The sequence below is a fragment of the Terrapene carolina genome, unplaced genomic scaffold (genome assembly GCF_002925995.2).
Source record: "Terrapene carolina triunguis isolate 2854851 unplaced genomic scaffold, T_m_triunguis-2.0 Scaffold88, whole genome shotgun sequence".
NCBI lineage: Eukaryota > Metazoa > Chordata > Testudines > Emydidae > Terrapene > Terrapene triunguis.
Window position 1 is genome coordinate 9,117,618 of NW_020664439.1, and position 22,261 is coordinate 9,139,878.

The following is a 22,261-nucleotide window of genomic DNA, read 5'->3' on the forward strand; positions in this document are numbered from 1 at the left end:
TTTTTGTCATGCAATAGTAACAGTTCTAATTCTTACCATGCATTTGCGATCATCCACCCCTGCTAAATCCTCCTCAAACTCTTTTCCTACATCAAATTCCATTATGTAGTTTCTAAAAGTGCTTAGCGTTTTAATGATCATATGATCACCATTCTGAATGATTTCTTTGTCAGGTTTTAGCAAGTTGGCAATTTTTCTCACAGCAATGTTTACATCTGAAAACAAAACGGAAAAAAAAGATCTGCAGTAAAGCCACAAATCTACAACAATACAAGACTTGTACAACTTGAGAGGATTGGGATGGACCAAAACACAAATAAATAGTTCCCTGGCTGTTTTACTAAAGTTCATTACACGTGAATTAATTTGCTTACTTGGAAAAAACCTTGTACCCTTTACATTTGTTACCACAACAAACGTGTGTTTCTAAACAAACAGATGAAAGGAAACATGACATTACTAATTCCTACTGAGATATTTGACACAAATTCATTCTGATTACTTAAAAATGCTACTTCTATAGAAATAAGCATTTTATGTGCCTCCCTGCCAACTGCATACACACAAACTTTTACATCAAGCACATTTTGTTTTCTTTCCACCTACATACACTCACTTTCTCCTCTCTTGAATTTTTTTTTTAAATGTTGAGAGAATAAATTTTGCTTGCCCTTTAAAGTTCTGTAGTGGAATCTCTGCATAGATTAGTGGTAGTAAGGTAAAAAGCAAACAGGTCGTTTAAAGCAAATCAAACAAAACTTTGCATAAGAAAGTAATCATATTTTTTGAAGAAAGCATTTTTTAAGAATGCATGAAAATCGTGGCTGTGACTATCCCAAAAGAAATCAAATCCAACCCAAGACTAAGATAGGTGGCATTTTATTGATTATTTGCTAAAGAAACATGAAAGGAATCTTACCCAGTGCTTTCAGATACTCCTCAAAATTGTCATTGCTAAGCATTTTCCAGTAACCATTGAAATTTGCAGGCATTTCTGGGGTATATGATCGCCAAAACCAAAGCCTCAGAACAGCGAGTTGATTCTGTACCACACAGCTCAATGTCTGTCCTCTGTGGTGAGTTTGAACTCTGGTTTCTTTTATCTGTTCTTCAGACCATGCAGTTATACGAGCCTCTCTAATCCGATTACCGCTGAAGGGTTACCATTAAATCCTTCCACAAAGCTGAACCTTTTAGATTTATAATGACAGCAGGATGGCTTCATTTAAATGGAATGGAACTTTCACCTTCCATACAATGGCTGTAAGGCCACTAATTATCTGAGTATCCATTTTATCCACATTACTCCTCCCCTTTTATGCTGCTTAGAAAATAAGATGGCTGGTTTAGGCATGTGGATGGACGTTACAATAGGTGGCTGGGTATAGTGGACACATTGGGTGGCTTCTGCAGATAATTGAAATCCTGTTTCTTTGGAGTATTTGAGAATATTTTCAGTGTTTTTTATCTCTTCCCCTCAGAAGAGGATCACACAAACTCTACCAGTGAAAGTAATTGTGTGTCCTGTTTTAGAGTTTAGTAATAAGCCATGATTATACAGTCATCTTCAAGCGAGGGGTGATGCCAGATATTGACTGGTTGGTGAATTGATGGCTCAGGAAAAGCCAGTCATTATTCAGCACAGGTTATTATTAGGGAGTAATGGCCAATTCCAGCTATCTTATGTCTTCATCAGTGCTGCATGTCTTTATTAATCAGAGCGTGCTGTTAGTTAAGGGAATGCAAACCATGTTCAGACACTGGAACAAGAAGCATTTCAGGAGATATTAAATACAGCTGAAGTGAGCAAGTGAAAAGTTAGTGCTACAGTACCAGATTATTCAAACAATAATATATCATTGCTTGAAGGAAGTAGCCTGAGATTGTAGAATCTTCCTACACTTAGGGACAGGTCATGGCTGTCAATTTAAAAGCAAATAAAACACTTCACACAAGCTGTAACCTGCCTGTGGCATTCACTAATGCAAGAGTTCATAAAGTTAAACAGCATAGCTAGATTTTAAAAGGGGCTAGAGAATTTGATGACCAAGTATACCAGTTGTAATTGTGCAAGCTGAAATACAGATAATCAGATCTCATGCTTTTGGACAGAAGCTAAATCACCACCAGTAAGAAATGTTTTCCCTATATATACAGCATTGCATGATAAGCTCAGTGGGTTACAAGGGGAAGGTGGAATGTCACCTGGAAAGCATCATGTAAAAGTAGCTGCTTGACATTTCAGACAGACTTGCTGTACCAATGTGACATGACGCAGTATTGCAAATACTATATTCGTATGTTCCTAATGCAACAGTGGGCAGGGGCAACCAGGCTAACATCATTCTTGATCCCTCAGGCATTGGAAGTTCACTGATAACAGATGAATATCCTCTTGGATCTTCAGAAAAGATGTATGTGGAGTAAATACAATGTAATAATTGTGCATAACATCCTGATGCAACAGGGTGACATGTATGCTCCAGCTCCAATCTTGCAACAGAGACAAAGGGAGCGTAGTCGATATGATTTTGGAGTGGGAAAACTGCATCTGAAATCAGATGCAAATAACATAGCAAATGTCTTCCTTGACCCTTTATCTTGACTCATGTTGCAAAGGGTATCCTGCTACAAAGAGCTGAACTAACGAAGAGCTAAATGACATATCCAGATAGATCTCCATAGTACATACCAAGCTTTATTGTAAGTATAAAATGCATGTCAACACCCAAAGGTCATTTTAATTTATAACCTTGTCATTTCAGATGTTGTAAATATGGAAATTAAACAGCTACACGTCTCTATCAGCTACATCATATAGTAGCGACCACTCCCTGAGCTATGGGGCAGATCCAGAGGTAACATATTGCTACTGAGGGAAGTACAGTGAAAATGTTCAGCCAAGGACAGTCACAACAATCAAGACATGATGATTCTCCAGTACCTTCCAAATAGCCTTGTGACTGGAAGTGGACTATCACTCTGCTCAGCTCCCGCTCAGTGTCCTACTTGCAGTTTCTTCATCTTCACATGTCTGGTGTCTGATACAGGAGAAAAATGGCCCCTAACAAGCCCATGTATCAGCATGCAGTCACCAGAGAGGGCAGACAAGTTGTCCCACAACACCTGCCAATATGAGCATAGATTGGCACAGTACATTGTTTGAAACTTGCAATATGTGCCCAGATAACTGTAAGGCTTCTCACAGGATACAACACCAGTGCTGATACGGGATACAACACAATAGCGATGTGGTTGCACTATTAGAGGTTAAATTACCCCGTGACTACCTATCCCATGCTTAACATACACTGAAACACAGCCAAAGCCACAGTGCTCCAGAGTCCATTCTTGAGGCAGTGCAGCTTACGCAATCCCTCCCTCCCTTTCTTTTGTCGAGTCTTCTACAGCAAAGTTGAATTTGACAGGATCTGTAAGATGTTAGCCCAGCACATGGAGCAATGCATTCGAATGGTTTACCGCGTCCATTGTGACATTTAAGGAACGGCTACTCAGTAGGCACCTTAACTACTTTCACTGCATTATTCATTATAGAAACACTACAGTTCAAGTTGCACAGTTATACTAAGCAATAACCCACTGTTTTAGGAAAAAACCATATCCCTTTCAAATTACATCAGACTTTCTTAGTAGTAAACAAGATGCTCATCAACATAGTATCTAGCTCAGGGGTGGACAAAATTTTTGGCCCGAGGGCCACATCTGGGTATAGAAATTGTATGGTGGGCTATGAATGCTCAAAAAATTGGGCTTGGGGTGCGGGAGGGGGTGACGGCTCTGGTGGAGGGTGCGGGTTCCTGGGTGGGGCCAGAAAGGAGGGGTACAGGAGGGGGCTCCTGGCTGGGGCAGGGGAGTGGGGTGCGGAGGGGGGGGTGAGAGCTCCGGCTGAGGGTATGGGCTCTGGGTGGGGCTGGAGATGAGGGATTTGGGGTGCAGGAGGGTGCTCTGGGCTGGGATCAAGGGGTTCAGAGGGTGGGAGGGGGATCAGGGCTGAGGCAGGCGGTTGGGGCGTGGGGAGAGCCTCAGGGGTACAGACTCCGGGTGGTGCTTACCTCAAGCGGCTCCCGGAAACAGCGGCATGTCCCTTCTCCGGCTTCTACGCAGTCAGGCGGCTCTGCACGCTGCCCCGTCCATAGGCACCGCCCCTGCAGCTCCCATTGGCTGTAGTTCCTGGCCAATGTGAGCTGCGGGGACACCGCTTGGGGCGGGGGTACCGTGTGGAGCAGAGGCCCCTGGCTGCCCCTACACATAGGAGCCGGAGGGAGGCCATGCCACTGCTTCCAGGAGCCACGTGGAGTGGCCCCCAACCCTGCTTCCTGGCTGGAGTGCCGGAGCAGGGCAAGCCCCAGACCCCACTCCTCAGTGGGAGCTCGAGGGCCAGATTAAAATGGCTGGTGGGCCAGATTCGGCCCGTGGGCCGTATTTTGCCCACCCTGATCTAGCTACTATATGAGTTATGTAATTATGTCTGGCAAACAAAATGTTGCTACCATTCAAAATATATATAGCCACCTGACTATCCAAACACATTTTATAACCAACAGTATCTGATATCACATCACCAGTTAATGCTGCATTTGTTGTTTCTTTTATTCTTTTTCCTTAAAAGTATTTTCTCAACTATGAGCTGTCCAGTAATCCGGGGACACAGATGAATTAGGCCTTCCCATATCAGGCACAGAGGAAACAGATTTTTGGAAAATATCCTCTTTTATTGCAAACTTCTAAGCATTATACACAAAGTAGAATGCAGCATGTGTGTGCTATGAAAGCCAATGCAAAACACAATCTCATTGTTAAAATGAATCCCATGACACCAAAAGAGCATACAGTGTGAACAATCATTGTATTGAATTTGTATGATTTTATACAGGACATCCACAGACTGCTGAGTTGGGAAAACTCAGAGATTACTTGAGGGAAAGCGGTAGATAAATTTCACCACTTCCCATAAATTAACAACAAAATCTTTCAAAACTTTGGCTGGCATTACTAGGCTTCAGAAGTGCTGAGACATCTAAAGGGGCTATTCTTGCAGAAGGAAAGGGAACAAGAACAGTAGAATCAAGTGGGTTGTTTAGATATTCTCACCTGAATGCAAGGAAAGAGAGTGTAGAATCTCCAGTGCTGCTCCCTCCTCTTGATGTTGACATAGGGGGCATGGCTGGGGCTCCCTTATAGCTGGGCTGCCATATCAATAGCTTCAGGCTTTTGACAGCCAGCTGCTCGAAATTATGCCAGGGGACTGGACTAGCATATACTGGACTCAGGAGGAAAGCAAAGAACCCCATTTAAACGTCTCATTATGAGCTGGATTGAAATTAATGGGATTTAAGCACATGCGTAAGTGCTTTCCTGAATCAGGGCTTTATTTCTGATCTGCCAACATATACACACACACAAAATTGAACGGTATTAAGTGATACAGTGAAATCATTTTTCTTTCAGGATCCTATAAAGTAGAAATGTGGCAACAACTATGTACATTTTACCAGTTTATTGAAAATATTCCCAAGAAATATGACAATAATTTTATTCTTACTGCCTGCAAATGGCCAAAACACATTCAAACTGAAACAGTTCCTGGTATTAGAGGATTATAATATAGGAAAGCACTAACTACAGCCATTGAGATCATTTAAGTCACGACAAGAATCCCTCAACAATTACTAAAGATTTTAATATTTGTATTAAAAACAGAAGAAATGTAATGTAAATTAACTCTTAGTGGAGATCTTAAAACCGATAGCCCTTTGCACATAACAGCTTAGGAAAGCATGAATTCAGTAGCAATATAAAAACTTTTCTGAATTATTCTACAAACTTTCAGAAATATAGCTAGTTGCAGCCCCCTACAACCTACTTCACTTTCCTCCATACACAAAGATTTTGCTTTTTGCAGGGATTTTCCAAAAATAAATGCCATTGTGTTCTCCCCATTTGGTGGAATACCGACATCAATCATTTAGTGTGTTTATCGTTGTGTTGTGTACTTTCATAGGCTGAAGTTAAATCCCCTTTATTTTTCCCCTCACTCTCTTCTGTGTAGATATTATAGTGCTTAATATAGGAAATGACAGAATCTGGAATGAGATACTTCACACTTAGTCCTTTGCATAAAGCATGTCGTATATGCGTGGCACTGATTTCATTCTGAATCTGTTCTGTGACCAGGTGGATATTGTGCTGGAATTGAGTCAGAAGTTCTGATTCACTGATGTACTGAACAGGGTCAGAGCCAGCACGGCTAATACACACCAAACCAAACTTTTCTACTATTTCTTTAATATGTTCCTCCTTCCAGAGATTAGGTGTACTAAATGTCTTCAGAATGTCAGCTCCGCAAAGCAGCTTTAACTCTGGGGAAACTGGAAAAGCAAAAACAAATGGAAGTTTTATGAAGATCCTTATTAAAGATGAAAAAAAGTTGATGAGGATGAGGTTAAGTTTTTCACTTATTTCTGGTATTTTACCCAAATTTCTTTTGAAAAGTTACATGAAATATTCTGCTTGGAAAAGAGTAAGGAATTTGAGACAGAGGTCCACTGTCTAATCACCAATCAGATCCCAAAACAACCCAAACTCCGTTGGCCAACTATATCTCGGCCCATAGGATTTAAAAGGTGATCTGTATGATTGTAAAGGACAGTTATTGCAGTATTTTTTATAAGCAACAAAGATGAAATACAATCAAGGGGTATTTAAGGGCATGAATTTGGCTCATAGGGTATTAGGCTGGATAATAGGCCACACATTGAGAAACTAGTACTCCACCCATTGAGGTTCTATTCACTACTCAATATAGGCTTGACCTTATATTCAAGTTAATGGAAAAACTCCCGTTGACTACCACAGTGAAGGATTGGGCAGCTGGGGTGCATACAGCTCCCACGAGCATTTTAGCAGTTTCATCTATGCACTGGGGAGTGATGAGATCTCTCAGCTGTGAAGTCATTCTGTTTTTTCCAGAGTACTCCTGACCGAGCCAAGGCAACTTCCAGCATTTTTCCAGAGCAACCAAGATTAATATTACTGTTGTGTACTGGTAAAGTAAGGCTATTAGAGACCTATCTTCCATCTCAGCATCATCTCCTAAATATAGGTTAGGAGTAATAAAATCTAATGATATTAAATCAACCTTTTTAAAAAAAGTTAAAAATAATGGACAAAAACCCAAAGACCAGGAAATTCAGCACTAAGGCTGTCACTGCCCTTAATTCACTGTGTTGCATGGGAGTACATAAGTCCTCGCAGTAGGTAAGATCACATATTTTTCTAGTACCTAGTAACCATACAAGCAAGAAGTGGTGAATTAAGGACAAACCAGAATTACTGTAATGTGGATGTTCTTCCTTTAGTTGGTTTATCTCAGAACCTCATTACAGTTATTCTCAAAGTGTTTATGGTTTACATTTCTGCTATGTTTTGTTAGGTTTATATCACACTTACACACACAAGAACTATGTTAAAAGAACATTATTAAGGTTGCAAAGTCAAGCACCCAAAAGTTAGGAAATGCCTGAATTAAGGTTGCCTGTGAACCTTAGTGTAGCCCCTCTGTGCACATGCTTTATGACACAATCTTTAGTTACATGTTCATACACAATTTTTTCCCACAGGACAGTCTCATTCAGTATACAGAGTGGACAGGGCTCATCTAATCAGCAGCTTTTCATTTTTCCCCCCTCATAATTGTTCAATGTGTGGCCCCCTGCTTTATTTACTGCACTCTATTCAAACCCTGCTCCAAAGACACAATCCTTACTTTCCTCATGGGCTTTTCCAGGGCACACATCACTGGCATAATTTACCAACATTAATTTATTTCACAACACCCTTGTAAGTTGAGGAGACATTATCCCCATTTTACAGTTAGAGAACTGAGGTAGAGAGAGATTAAGGTCAAAAGTATCTACTAATTTTGGGTTTCCAATTTGAGATGCCTAGGACCATATGTAGCATTATATAGTGTTTTTATATGTTCAAAGCACAACTGCCATTGACTTAAGTTGCAACAGTGAGTGCTCAGCCATTCTGTAAACCAGACACCATTCCTTCAAATCAGCTACTCAGAAAATGAGGAACACACAATTAGTGATTACCTGTGAAAAGTCTGGTTTCAATGACTAGCCTAGCATCACATAGAAACTTTGTGGCAGAGGCAGGACTAGAATTTAATTCTCCAGAATAGTATTCAACTGCCTTAACCATGAGATCATCTTTTCTCTTCCTACAACCTTCTATCTCATTCATTACACACCTTCCAACTTCCACAATAAATGAAGCAGGGGTCTGACAGACAAGTCTCCTTTACTACACAATTTTGACTTATTCCCAGAGCAAGTCCACTATATGCACAGAATGAGGCCATTGTCCTATGGCAGAAGTGTGATCATCTAATTAAAGATCGTATCAAATTTAGGTTGCACCAGGAACACTAACTATGGCATTTCCAAACTTCTAAATGATTGACTTTGCAACCTTAATAATGTTCTTTTAACTTGGTTTATTTTCTGCATAATTTTTTAGCTCTCTTAAAAAAAGCAAACTGAAAAACCAGAAATTCCATCATGTTGCATTATACTGACACTCAACTGGGTCATCAACAACTTTGGAACCTTTAGATCCACCACACAGACCTCTGCCACTTGAGCTATCTGAGTAAATGATAGAAGTAGTAGGTTGCCATCTTCTACGTGAACTAGCACTACAGGGGGATGGGACACTTTTTGCCTGTGGATTTCACAGACATTAGCTGACAGCGGAGGAATGGTGAGACTCAGAATTTTGGATTCCATTTCAAGCTCTTCAGAGGAGTGTGCTCTAGGATGCCCAACACTGACCCCTGCAGCTCCATCTCCTCCAATCTGTCCCTGCCCAATCTTGTCTTTCCCACTCCTCATCCTGGCCCCCGTTTTCCCATCCTGACTCCTGCTCCTGCTCCCAGTCTCCTTGCCCAACTGTGACGTTGCACTCTATTTGATTTTATGAAAATATGCTAATGAGTGTGAATATAAAGTAACTGGTATATGCTGCATGCAAAAGGTCTCTTGTAAGGTATAATCTACTGAGTGTGGTCATCCTATTTGTATGTATGTATCATTCTTGTATCTGAAACTAGAAATATGAAATATAACTCTGAGGGCCTATTGTAATTACGCAACGTGTTGGCCATTAATGGTGGTTTGGAATCTTGATGGCTCCCATCAACCAGGACAATTGACTGTGGATGGTTCTGTTTGCTTGCAGGCCTTCCTGTGAGTCAGGCTGGGAGGAATGAAGGCTTGGGGTCTCACAGGATATGTGATCATATCACCTGGTACTGAAATCCATCTTAAACCTAGTGCTTTTCCATTTAGAAGGAGAGGTGGGGATCCAGAGAGACAAAAGATTCCCGCCTTGTGCCAAAGCTATATAAGGAGGTGAAACAGAACAAAGCGGGCAGCAATCATGAGAAATTCCCTAGCTACCACCTAAGCTGAAACAAGGGCTGTACCAAAGGAAAGGATTGTGCCCAGACTAGGAAGGCGTCCAGTCTGTGATAGAAGCTTCTTGAAATATCTGAGGGTGAGATTTTATCTGTATTCAGTTTTCTTACTGTACTAGACTTAGACTTGCATGTTTTATTTTATTTTTCTTGGTAATTCACTTTGTTCTGTCTGTTATTACTTGGAACCACTTAAATCCTACTTTTTGTATTTAATAAAATCACTTTTTACTTATTAATTAACCCAGAGTATGTATTAATACCTGGGGGGTGCAAACAGCTGTGCATATCTCTCTATCAGTGTTATAGAGGGCGAACAATTTATGAGTTTACCCTGTATAAGTGATAAAACGGATTTATTTGGGGTTTGGACCCCATTGGGAACTGGGCATCTGGGTGCTGGAGACAGGAGCACTTCTTAAGCTGTTTTCAGTTAAGCCTGCAGCTTTTGGGGGATGTGGTTCAGACCTGGGTCTGGGTTTGTAGCAGGATAGCGTCTGGCTCGAACCAGGCAGGGCACTGAACCCCCAAGCTGGCAAGGAATACAGGCTCAGAGGTAGTCTCGGCACATCAGGTGGCAGTCCAAAAGGGGGTTTCTGTGACCCACCCCATCACACCAACCATTCCCAGTTATCTTCTACCAGCACCTTGTCCCCAATCTCCTTGCCCAGGCAGTCTCTGCTCCCTGCTCCTCATCTGATTTGTCTCTCCCCTCCCCACCCCACCCCACCTGCCTCCAGTGACCCTCAACCTCACATTTACCAAACCCACAGTCTTCCTCCCTGGGCTCCTCATCAAATATCAGTTTCAGCCTCTTCCCTTCTCCGCCCCCACCACCCATTTCCTTCTCTCTTTGCTCAGCAACTCCCTGTTCTTCTCCTGATTTCTGGCCTCTCATCAGATCTGTGTCTCTTCCCCTTGACCCACTGGTTCCCAGTCCCAGTCTCTTTGTTCAACCAGTCCCAGTGTCGCTCCCAGGCCCCGCCACTTTGTTTCCCTCCCTGGCTCCCAGTCCTAGTCAATTTGCCCAACCAGTCCCAGTCTCCTAACCCCTACCCAGTTTCCCTCTTTCATCCCTTACCAGCTTCCATCCCAGTTCCCGCACCCCAAACTTCTTGTCCCAATCTACTCTCCCTGCCCCTCGTCCCCGCCCCTCGATGCTAGGTCTGGCTCTTGTCCCCTCTGCATTTGAAACAGGCAATTTCCCCCCACATGCTCCTTGGGCACACTGAGAGGACAGGAGAAACAGACTCCCTGCTCTCAATTCAGGTGCCCAACCTGGCGCTGTCTGCAATGGTAGGGAGCAGCAATTACAGGGAAAGACCTGCTCAGCTCTCAGCTGGATAAAATCTTTGGGAAACAGAACTGAAAAGCTCTAACAAGTCTCTACTGAGTACTTGTGAACTGCAATTTTTCAGAGGCTTATAACTCAGCCAAATTTAAGCAGATTTTTATGGGGGTGGCAAAAGGAACATCCATGACATAAAGGTCACCTCCCTGCCAAATATCAAGTCCCTGCTCCAAAGCATGGATGCACTAGAGTGTCTCAAAGAAAAGGCCACCAGAATGTTTTTAACCTGGGTTAAACGCTGTTAGAAATGACTGGATTGTTTTTGCTGTAATTTTCCAGCAAAGTTCAGCCTGAAAGAGATACCTGGCATAGCAAATTTCACCCTGAAAGCTTAAAGCTTGGCAAAGTTAAAAGCAACCAAAACCTTTTAATGGGAAGTGTCAGACAATCTTAAGAATATGAGGCAAGGTGGCATAAAGCCCAGACAGACTAAGCGTAGGATTGGGAGACAGAAATTCATAAGTTCTAACCCAGACTCTCAGTGAGCTTTTGGGTAAGTCTCAACCTGTTTGTGTCTCAGACTTTGCCTACAGTAGGGATTTGACCCAATTACAGCCATTGCTGGCCAGCCTCCATACACCCTATATAGACAAGGCTGCTATTTGCATGGGTGGAATTTACCTTACTTTCAAGGAGAACTTTACCGAGAAGTCTGCTGTATCACTCTTACATCGAGCTGATGCACATCATTCTTAAGATGAAAAGAGCTATAAGTACTAATTAATAATACTTTTAGGGCCAGATCTGCCAATAGAGCAAAAGATGTGGGCCCCCCCCAGTGTTCAGTTCAAAAGGATCAGGGGTTCACCAGCAAAATCCCCCTGGAACACCTGCTCCTCCAAGGAACCTGGAGACAATAGATGCAGACCAAAAAGTGAGCACTGGCAGCATAGGAGGGAGCAGGGCCAGGCAAACCAAGAGATAAGTTGATTAAGCACATATTCAAGGAGTCTTCATTGACAGGCTTCTATGGAGCCACAGACAGAACTTTAAGTGACTTTCCGCCTGGCAACACCCACAGGGATAGCTCAGTGGTTTGAGCATTGGCCTGCTAAACCCAGGGTTGTGAGTTCAATCCTTGAGGGGGCCACTTAGGGTTCTGGGGCAAAATCAGTATTTGGTCCTGCTAGTGAAGGCAGGGGGCTGGATTTGATGACCTTTCAGGGTCCCTTCCAGTTCTATGAGATAGGTATATCTCCATAACTCTGCCAGTCCCACTTGAGGATTTTGGGGTGTCAATGTCTCTATGTGCTACAGCTGGTCAAAAAGAGTCAGAAAATTCTTGCCATTTGTCAGTGAAATTTCTAAAATTCTTGACCAGCTTTATCACAGCCATGTAAGGAGGGTGGGCTGGCAACCTGAAACCCCTGAGCATTTGCCTGGGTAAAATGGGCCCAAAGCATTTAAAAGGAGCTCTGCAATATTAGGAAGAAAAACAACAGCAGCAAAATGCTACACATGCGTGGTGCAGGTGTTGGACAGAATCGGAGCTAGAATCTGCCCACGAAGATAAAAGAGGGATGGGGAATCAAGTTTAGCTCAATGCAACCAGTAGCCACCCTCATTTTTAATACGGAAGTATGGCCTGCAGAGATTATAATACCCTGCATGCAATGCACCATCTTGATTCTGGCAGCCAGGAAACTTGCTTCATTTTAGGTGATTTAGGTGCAGCCCTTAGACTCTTGGCATGTTTTCCATGCAGTTAAGAAAAGTCTGAATGTCTCTCAGCATTATAAAAAAGGATATTTTATTAATATGGTACTGTGCAGTTCTCAAAGGTAGTTAATACTCAAAGTATTTAATATTAAACAGGAATTGTGCCATACCAGAAAACTACAGCTTCACTTTGTCTCCTTCTCCAGAACTGTTGTGATGTCACCAGCACAGTACACATGGAACAGGAATCAACTATCAGAGGAGTAGCCGTGTTAGTTGGTCTGAAAAAGGCGACAAAGAGTCCTGTGGCACCTTATAGACTAACAGACGTATTGGAGCATAAGCTTTCGTGAGTGGATACGAAGTGGGTATTCATTCACGAAAGCTTATGCTCCAATACGTCTCTTAGTCTATAAGGTGCCACAGGACTCTTTGTCGCTTTTTATGGAACAGGAAGTTGATGCTTGTTGAGAAGCTCCATTGCTGATTTAAAAAGACAACTAAAAGGTCCTGTTATGGGTAGACCTATTGGGTCTCACAGCTGCCTTTCATTCAGGATAAAATGTAAAAAGCAACTGAGGTCCTTTATGGAATAGATATCAGAAACAACAGGGTCCTCCACCCAAAACAAAGCCACACACAAGTCTGGAGAAGGAGTCAGATTCATGTGGCACAAGAGGCGGTGGTCTGACTATGGTCTAATAAATTCAGAGGCAAGGGACTGATTGGATTGGAGAGGTGTATCTGTGTGAGTGCGAGATGCATTGAGGAAACCCCTCAGACGCACACAAAGGAAAGGAGCAGAGTGCCAAGGAGATAGCAAAATAAGCACTGGGAACATAGTCCTGAGTAAAAGCCTAAAGAGAGCTTTTTGGGCTGAGTGTTGGTTGACAGAGGCTTGGAACTGTGAGCAAAGAAACTATCTCTTGTTTGATTCTTCTGTATTCAAGGAAACAGAACTTTGTAATTTCTTCTTGTGATGTTTTCTAATTAAAATATGACCATGCAAATCATTGTTGCTACCACTGTTATATAATTGCAACAAATCTTATACAAAGTGTGATGTATGGCCAGAAAGAGTTAAGCAGCTTGCAGGCTAGTTGACCCAAAGTCAATCATTAGAGACATGGTAGAAAAGTGTGTGAATGGTAATTAGGGCCACCCCATGCTAGATAGGCTAGAACTTTGAAATGCAAACCTGTATTGTTAGAAAATTGAAGGTAATACTAATTGTATGTGTGTACTTACATCTTGTCAAATGTTAGGAACTGACTGTTTTTATGGCTATCTGTTACTATAGCTATTGATTCAGAGATCAAAAGGGAAAAGTAACATTTAAATTAACTGTAAACATAGGATATTGCTGTATTCGTCTCTCTTTGAAATGTATAGCAAATCACATGAGAATGATGGAAAATGGGCAATTACCTTATGTTAATCTATATGGATAATTACCAGCAATGCTTAGGAAATGGATCTACTTCAAAAGTACCCATAATTGCCTATTATTCGCCGAAGGACTCTGAGCTGTCACAAGAAGGCCTGAAACTGTATAAAGATGCCTTGGGTACCAATCCTTTTCATCTCACATCTGTTTGATGCTTCATGCAGGGCCGTCCATACTCATACCCAAAGTACGCAGCTGCGTAGGGCACCAGGAAATTTGGGGCACCACATTTCCTGGTGCCCTGTGCAGCTGCGTGCTGCTCCAGCCCCTGCTCTTCCCCATGGCCCCCGCCCCTGCTCCACCCCCGCCTCACCTCTTCCTGCCCCTTCCCCCTAGCTCCGCCCCCACTCCCCTGAGCTCTGCAGCAGGGCCGGGCCTGCACTCACTGGCGGCGGGAAGTGCAGCGACCCGGCCCCAGCCGCGCCGTCGGTGAGTGCTGGGGGGGTGGTTCCCCACTGCCCCCCATGCCAGCCCCGCCCCCCGTGGAGGCCTGGGGCCAGCCCCCCCGCTCCTCCCCTGCAGAGGCCTGCCTCCCCCGCCCCCCCCGCAGGGGGGACGCGTAGGGCCCCAGAATTGCTAGGGATGGCCCTGGCTTCATGCAGGGGAAGCTTAAGCCACAAGGCTGGACCACTCTGAGTATAAACATTTGGACTATAACCTATGAACTAATCTGAAAGAACTCTTTGCAACTACAAAGCTCACCATCTCTGCTATGAATCTGAATCTGAAGAATTGTAGTCATGTCTGTATGTATACTGATCTTTTAACCAATACTCTCTCTCTTTTCTTTTTTAATAAATTTTAGTTTAGGTTAATAAGAATTGGCTGTAAGCGTGTATTTGGCTAAGATCTGGAAGATTCATTAACCTGGGAGGTAATGTGTCTGATTCTTTGGGATTGGTAGAACTTTTTTATATGATGAATAAGATTTTCAGTAATCCTCATCATCTTTGACTTGGGCTTCTGGGTGGAGGCCTGAGGCTGAGTTTCTTTAAGGGAACTGTGTTGTCAGCTTCTGGGTAACCAGTGAAGTGTTACAGAAGCTGTTTTCTGCTGGCTTGGTAAATCTAAGAATTGGAATATCCACCAGCTTTGGGGATTGCCTGCCTCAGTCTGCAGTTCACCCCAATTGGGTGATCTCAGTTGGCTCCCCTGGGACTCCAGTCACACTTGTAAATAAACAGGATTGTATCAAAGAAACATCCAACTCCATCATCAATTTTTCCACCTATCTGAAACAACCTGAAAGTCTCTGAATTTTGGCTAACAGCACAACTCAAAAAGGAATAACAGTGCGATATGAGACAATAAAGCTTCCATGAAAGAGTCTCTAGTTAGTGTGTGGCTCATTAGAAGGTAGCAACATTTTCTGTTTAAAATGAGGCAGATGGCTTTTTTATTATAAAAGGCCAAAATAAAATAAAATTAAAAAAAATCCTGAATAGACTCTGGCCTGTGTCCCAGGCTGTATTGGACATGATACCACATCACAGAATGTTTTATAGCGCTAGCTGGTTTGTGCATAGCATTCTCTCTCTGAATGTACATGCACTGCCCTTTTACAGATTACTTTAAACAACCAAGCTTGCCACAAGTTCAAACTACAGACAACACACTATCCATCCTCACAGAAAATATCCAAACAGAATAAGAAATCCTTTGAAAGAGGAAGCAAATCTTGGACTAGAGTCCAAATTTAACAAATGGCTAGTTTTACAAAAGGCTGCCAATATAACCAGCACATTTCCCCCCCCCAAAGGCAATAAAGTGAGAAAAAAAAATAATGTCCTTCGACTTTCAAGGACATCCTGCAAAATAATGATCTGCACCTTCCACAATTGATAATAGATCTAAAGCCCAAATGCCCACAAACCAGTGCTCCAATTTTTGATGAGTACAACAGCCTTTATTTCAGGCCATGTCTCTATAAATCCAAAAAGAAGTAAGACTGGGAAAATTTTTGCAAGTTTTTGATTGGTGTGTCTGAATCAATAATGGACAGAAATGAACTACAACACTCTGCAATGTCATTCAGGGAAGAAGGACGGGGTTAGTCAAAGGAGAAACAATCATTAACACAAAGAAAGGAGCTGGATTTAAGATCCAGCAAGCTTTAATTAAGAAAGACTGCTGTTGGACTAAGCCATGTAAAAGCATTTGAAAGGTGACAACAAATTTATTCATGTACGGCAACTTGGAGACTTGAAATGCAAGGAATTCAATTTCAAATGAAACGAAGATCAAGTGTCTCTTATAAGTAGGAAAAGAAATATTGTACGTGAAGCTTAATTCAGTGAATCTATCAAGAATGTGAAACCCTGCCAGAACATCATACAAGGGACTGAGGGAAGTATTAAAGTGACATCATCCACCAGAAATAATTTCGAAGTCCTTTCAAAGCAAATTATTAGCAGACAATTTGTAAATTATTAGCAAACAATACTGTTATAGTATTTAATGTTTTCACCCCTCAGCTCACAGAGAGCCGTTAGTTTTGAAAAGAATACTATTACCGTTAAATAAATAATTAAAGTACAGCAAAAAGTTCCAGTGCCATCAGGAAAAATAATTTGGAGCTACTCAAAGACAGTTAACTTTTCAGCAGCTATTATCTTCATCACAGCCCTGAGGAAAAGGGCTGGAGGTGAGATAAGTCTGAGGCATCCTATGAGGCCAGACCATTACAGGTTATATACCTTGAGAATAATGCAGGTTCTGATAAGGCCTTGTTTTTAGGTGGCTGTAAAGTCCTGGGGCTGGGATGCTCAGGGGGAAGGCAGATTACATAAGGAGCATAGATGGCCTTCCTCCTTTTCATTGCTGCCAGGATGGATTGCACCGAGTAGCTATACCATTGTAGAATTAATAAAACTGCAGTCATTTGGTCTAAAATCCAGATGTCTGTATCTGTCCTCATTGGCCCCTTCTATTTTCAATGTACATTAAGTACAAACAGAAGACTTCAGCGAGGGACAAAATTATGATGACCAAGCTGTACAAAAAAACCTAGGTGTCACTTTGCATACATTTTGCAAAGAAACAAAATATTTGTTGGAATTTTGCTTCAATTTTTTTGTATGCAAAATTAAACTTTATTTCATCACGCTTCACAAACCTGTCATTAGATTCTGATTATTAAACCTTTTTGCAAAGATGGTGAAAAGCCCAAATTCACCCGTTTTCACTTTTTCAGATGGCGCTGAAAATTCTATAGTTACATTCGCTTGCCACTAAAATGTCTGCATTTACTAACCTCTCCTTCTCAGGAGTACTGAGATACTGCAGCAACTTCCTGTTCTAGGTTGTATAACAAATCTTGGCAAATGCTGACAACGGCCCAGATTCTCGGTCATGTGGCACAAAGGGAGCAGAAACTTCCTACATCTTCCTAGAGAGTGTAGAGACGACACAGGCAACAACTATGCCATCCTCCACAGTAGCCCAGTGTAGAGGGAAGGGAGAGTGAGTGACCAGATCACACTGTGCTCCCACTATCTCCAGATAGTTCCAGCTGGCATAGATTAGAGCAATCCTTAGCTACTCTAACTTGTGTCTGGGGATGGGCAGAGAATCGTGAAACTCCCTGACGGTATGTCTACACTGCAGCTGGGAGCAAGCTTACCAACCTGGGTAGACAGATGCATGGTACCCCGAGCCCAGCTAGTCTGAGTCTGTCTCCTAGGCTGGGAGGCTCATTTCTAGCTGCAATGTAGACATACCCTGACTACCCCACTAGGGTGACCAGATGTTCCGATTTTATAGGGACAGTCCCGATATTTGGGGCTTTTTTTAAAATGGGCTCCTATTACCCCCCACCCCCTGTCCCGATTTTTCACACTTGCTATCTGGTTACCCTATGCTCCACCCAGTCTGCGCTGCATTGAGTGGATCTTGGTTGCAGGCATAAATCTGCCCCGTCGACTGTAAATCACCTACAAACTGAGAAAGACTTTATGGGAAACTAAATGAGCCGTTTGAAAATTAGTGTTTTTCTTTTACTGTTACATAAAGTGCTACCCAGAACATTATTCACAATGGCTACAGAGAATAGTCTTACAGTTGCCAAAAGACAGTTGCATACAGCAGTCTATTAACCCATTTACACCAGTGGCAGTTACCGATGTGAATCCTTCACACATCAGTGGTTAATTAAACCTCCTTCGACTACGTAAGGACATTACAGTCAGTGGATGCAATAACCAAAACGTTTTCAATCTCTCCTTGTGGGGTTAATGGCTGCCTTAGCAAGTGACAATGACAAGATTCAAGTGGAAAGTCAGATGAAGCACAAAAAACTCTGCATTCCAGAGGTTTCTTGGCAGCAAGAAATATCATTTGGAAGTGCCAAGCTAGAATATCTTCATAGTCATAGATATGAGTGATGAATTCATCCAACACAGTGTATGGTTTGAGAGGGAAGCAACTTCTTCCTATTCTGTGCATAACTCAAGATGAGGAAGAACAGATCTTCTGGGCAATCTGTCAACATGTAACTTAACCTTCCTCTAGGCAGTACTCATTGGAAGAGTGGGAGCTTTTAAAACCCTTACGTCATCATGAGAAACTTTAATGTAAGAGAAGAGAGATTATCTATGCCTAAAAATGTTGGAAGTACTGTGGGGAAAAAAGTAAACGCCCTCAGAAATCTAGTAGTGTCTCAACAAACCACAGACCCAGTAGAACGATGAAACAGAAAATCCCCAAAGAGAGCATTTATTTTGTTTTTAATATCAGTATTTTTAGAGTTTTCCTACCCAAAATTGTAGTATTAAATAAATAAATAAAGGATAGTCATATTATTAACATACTACTGGGGAACTACATATGCACTTTTTGATTCATTCTTGCACATAGTCCAATGTTAGTATTACAATTAGAAGTAATTTTATACCTTTCAATATCTTTTTTGAACCTTTTCCTCATTTTTTGTCTCATTCCCTCCATGTAAGATCTGCCTGATAGCAACTCATTCTTACAGTTACAGCTTCAAGAGAAAATATTTCAGATTTTTAAAAGATTGATCAGGGAGTAGAAATCCAAAAACTGAAAATACCAACCCAAAATGGAGTACAATTTTCTCTCAATATGGCAGTCACTACAACCAAAGGTGCAGCAGCAGTCCTGAAGGCATTTGGACTTGTTTATTTTGGCATAAAGCTCCAACCGTCAGAAGAATGAGCTACTATGTCCAACTTTCCCACCGCAGTTAGGTTAATCTGGTAAAGGTGAATTGGTTTCACTTCTTAAACAAGGATCACTGTTTACCATAACAAACAAACCTGGGTCCAATGAAGAAAGGAAATCCTCAGTAGTTCTTTCTGTGGGCCAATTGTTTCTCACGAGTTCCTTCCTGAACTGGAGCCATCTGAGCGACTCATTATAATGGTGCCTGTGTTAAAATAAAGGCTTTGGTGTGAGGTAATCCTCTCATAGATACACAAAGCGATTACCTGGCACTTTCAGCATCTAGAACACAATCTGCTTTTATGCACTTTAGACTTTAATGAGATGTGTGAAGAATTCACCATATTCATTCTCTACGTCACAAGATTAGTATCAATGGTAGTTAACATTCTTGCACAGTACACAAAAGTTCCATGTACCGGTTACAGTCCCCAGTCCCTTTTAAAGCCCTCTACTTATTACAGCAGCTATGGTAGCAACTCCACATTTAAAGCATCGTTGATATTTTTGCTTAAAGCAGAATTCAAATCCCTCCATTTTTCACTTTAATTGTTACACTTAGTTTCCATATTAAACACAGACTTTCCATTATTATTATTTTATTAAAATATTCACTCTTGGAGAGGAGATTTTTAAAATGATACTTTTTTCCAAAGCTTATTCCCCAAGAGCCTGCCTTTTTATTTATTTATTTTCCTCTTTCCTTTAGTTAAAGAGCCACAGTCCCCAGAAACTCCAAAAACACATCATTCTTACAAGATTCCAGATATGGCTACTTTTTAAATTTAAATGCAAAAGGAGTTATTCCCTTGTGTGTCATAACTGAGTTTAACCCTACAAAGACAGGCTGATGCAGCTGCCCAGATCCACCAGCAACTTACATTCGCCTCGCTGCCTCGCCAGCCCTCCTGCTGTGTCTCCAGGCAATAGCCCTTACCACTCCTACTTGCCTTTGTGCTTCCTTAACACCAGTCTCCTTGCAACTTGACTATCTTCAGTAGTGAGACTCCCAATCCAACAGACCAGCTACGGTCTGTTAGAATGGGGCTCCCATCTGGAGATCCATGGGAGGTTTACCAGACTGAGAGATTGCCTTTATAGAGCTGCAAACTCCACTCCTCAATATACTTGGCCTACAAGAATCCTCCTCCAACCATGTCCTAGTCACTGTTACCAACAGGTAGCACTGAGAGAGTAAGGAGAAGGTGAGAAATTTATCCAAAGTTGCCTGAGAAGACAGATTCTCCATTGAATGAAATCTCTTAATGAACATTAGAAGTGAGCCCCATTTTGATGGACATTAGCAGGTCTGTTGGAATGGGACTCCTGATGCACGGGTTTAAGATATTAGAGGGAAGATGAGGGCCTGGATAAAAGGGTCATCAGTGGCTTTCTACTGGCTCTGTAAACCCCAATGCACACTGTTCCCAATCCCCAGCTTGCCAAGTCCAGTTCCCTGATGTTCAATAGAATTTTTTTTTCCAGTTCACAATATATTAGTGAGGCCACAAGTAAATATTTCTGCATTCTTCTCTTTTACTACTTTGTTTTTGTCAGTCTTTTACTTCTTTGTATTCTCTTTTGGGGTTTGTTCCTTCTCACCTGTCCTGTTTCTTCCTTGCTTCACTCTCCACTCCTAATTCCTGGTTTTATGCAGCTCAGCTCCCCACTCTGCCTCTAGCCCTACTACCCCACTCCATCTGTGAACACAGCAGATCTAAGAGCACCGCTGTGAGGCCAGTAAGACTAAAGGGTAACACTTCTTCCTTAACTCGGGCTATATGTTATGTATAAATTCACTGGTGATCCCCGACATCTCTCCTGGTGGTATTCAGAGAGGTGACTTAAGTTTCCCCCCTTCAAACAATATAAAACACAATTGTAATGGTTTCTGCCGTTATTTTACAATTTAATTTTTTTTTAAAAAAATCAAACCCTTTTTTGTAAACATATAAGAGTTGAGGAAATATATAATGCAAGGCATCAATCTACAGTATGAAACTCTTACCATACTAACACAATCTTCAATGCATTAGTCAATGCAATGCAATCCAGAATCCTTCAATAACCCATTGCACAAAGTTAATTGAGGACTGGGGTCTTGTGTACAACAAAAACTGAGCAGCTACTCTGTGCAGTGTACATTTTAACAGCTGTTAGCTTTTCATTTAAACAATGCCACAATGTACCTACTAATCTACAAATTCCCAGGCTTCTGAATTTATATATACAACTTTATTTAGATACATATGTATCATGTTTTATATAGAAACACACAATATTATATTATAAACACTACAGTAAAACATGGGGGGTAAAAGGCAGAAATTTTAAATGTATCTATTCCCTTTCTTACAGAGAATACTTCCTACATTACTGGTGGAACTAAAATATTGCTACTTTTGATCATTAATATCAATACAAACCTAATTTCTCTGTCCTAAATTAATCCCTGGTGTAAATACACTGCAATCAGCCCTCAATCACAACAGGGATACAACATTTAATTCATTGTGTTTACTAACAATACTGTTTTATATTCAGAAATACACAGCAATATGCAGTAACTGACTGGAATTAGATCCAGTGGGTCCCTCCCTCCTCTAGCTCATGGTGCATGAGGAACATATTGCACTGCCATGCAAACCTTAAACTCACAAAGAACAACTCATTTCCCCTCTGCATTGCAGGACCTGCTACTCATGTTAGAATTTATTTCACAACCAGAGGAGGTTTTAGCAATCCACCAAAAATGCCTTTACTGTGACCCGCAGTGAGAAAAGCTCACTCAGGGGTGGGTGGGGGGAATAAAATCTATTAATCTTTCTCACTATACAAGGCAACACAAAGCTGCGGAAGCCTTCGATTGGCACAGCAGCCAGGGTGATGTTTTGTCAAATCAGACCCATAATGAGGAAGTAAAATTCCTTAAAACAGATACTTTTTATCTTCACTGTGCCTCTCGATCCCCCAACAAATTTCAGGGACACATTTCCCAAAACATCAGGGAAAATAATCTAGATTGCCTGCATAAAATCAGCATATGTAAATCATGTTTATGCAAATTAGAATTCTGCTTTACTACTACATTTTTAATCCTAAAAAAAAAAAA

The 22,261-nt window shown here is 41.6% G+C and overlaps 2 protein-coding genes across 3 annotated transcripts in view; both read right to left on the minus strand.

Annotated features, from left to right (window-relative positions):
* The window catches only part of RBP1 (retinol binding protein 1), a 25,808-nt gene extending 24,771 nt beyond the window's left edge, over positions 1-1,037 (minus strand). The window contains exons 1-2 of the mRNA XM_024200204.2: positions 920-1,037; positions 37-215 (exon numbers count right to left, since the gene is read on the minus strand). Coding sequence (XP_024055972.1) covers positions 37-215; positions 920-992 — 252 coding nt within the window. The 5' untranslated portion in view covers positions 993-1,037. The remainder of the gene's footprint in view (positions 1-36; positions 216-919) is intronic.
* Positions 1,038-5,381: 4,344 nt separating this feature from the next.
* The window catches only part of NMNAT3 (nicotinamide nucleotide adenylyltransferase 3), an 85,037-nt gene continuing 68,157 nt past the window's right edge, over positions 5,382-22,261 (minus strand). For both annotated transcript variants that reach the window (XM_024200199.3, XM_024200200.3), the window contains exons 4-5: positions 19,245-19,354; positions 5,382-6,389 (exon numbers count right to left, since the gene is read on the minus strand). In XM_024200199.3, coding sequence (XP_024055967.2) covers positions 5,983-6,389; positions 19,245-19,354 — 517 coding nt within the window. In that variant the 3' untranslated portion in view covers positions 5,382-5,982. The remainder of the gene's footprint in view (positions 6,390-19,244; positions 19,355-22,261) is intronic.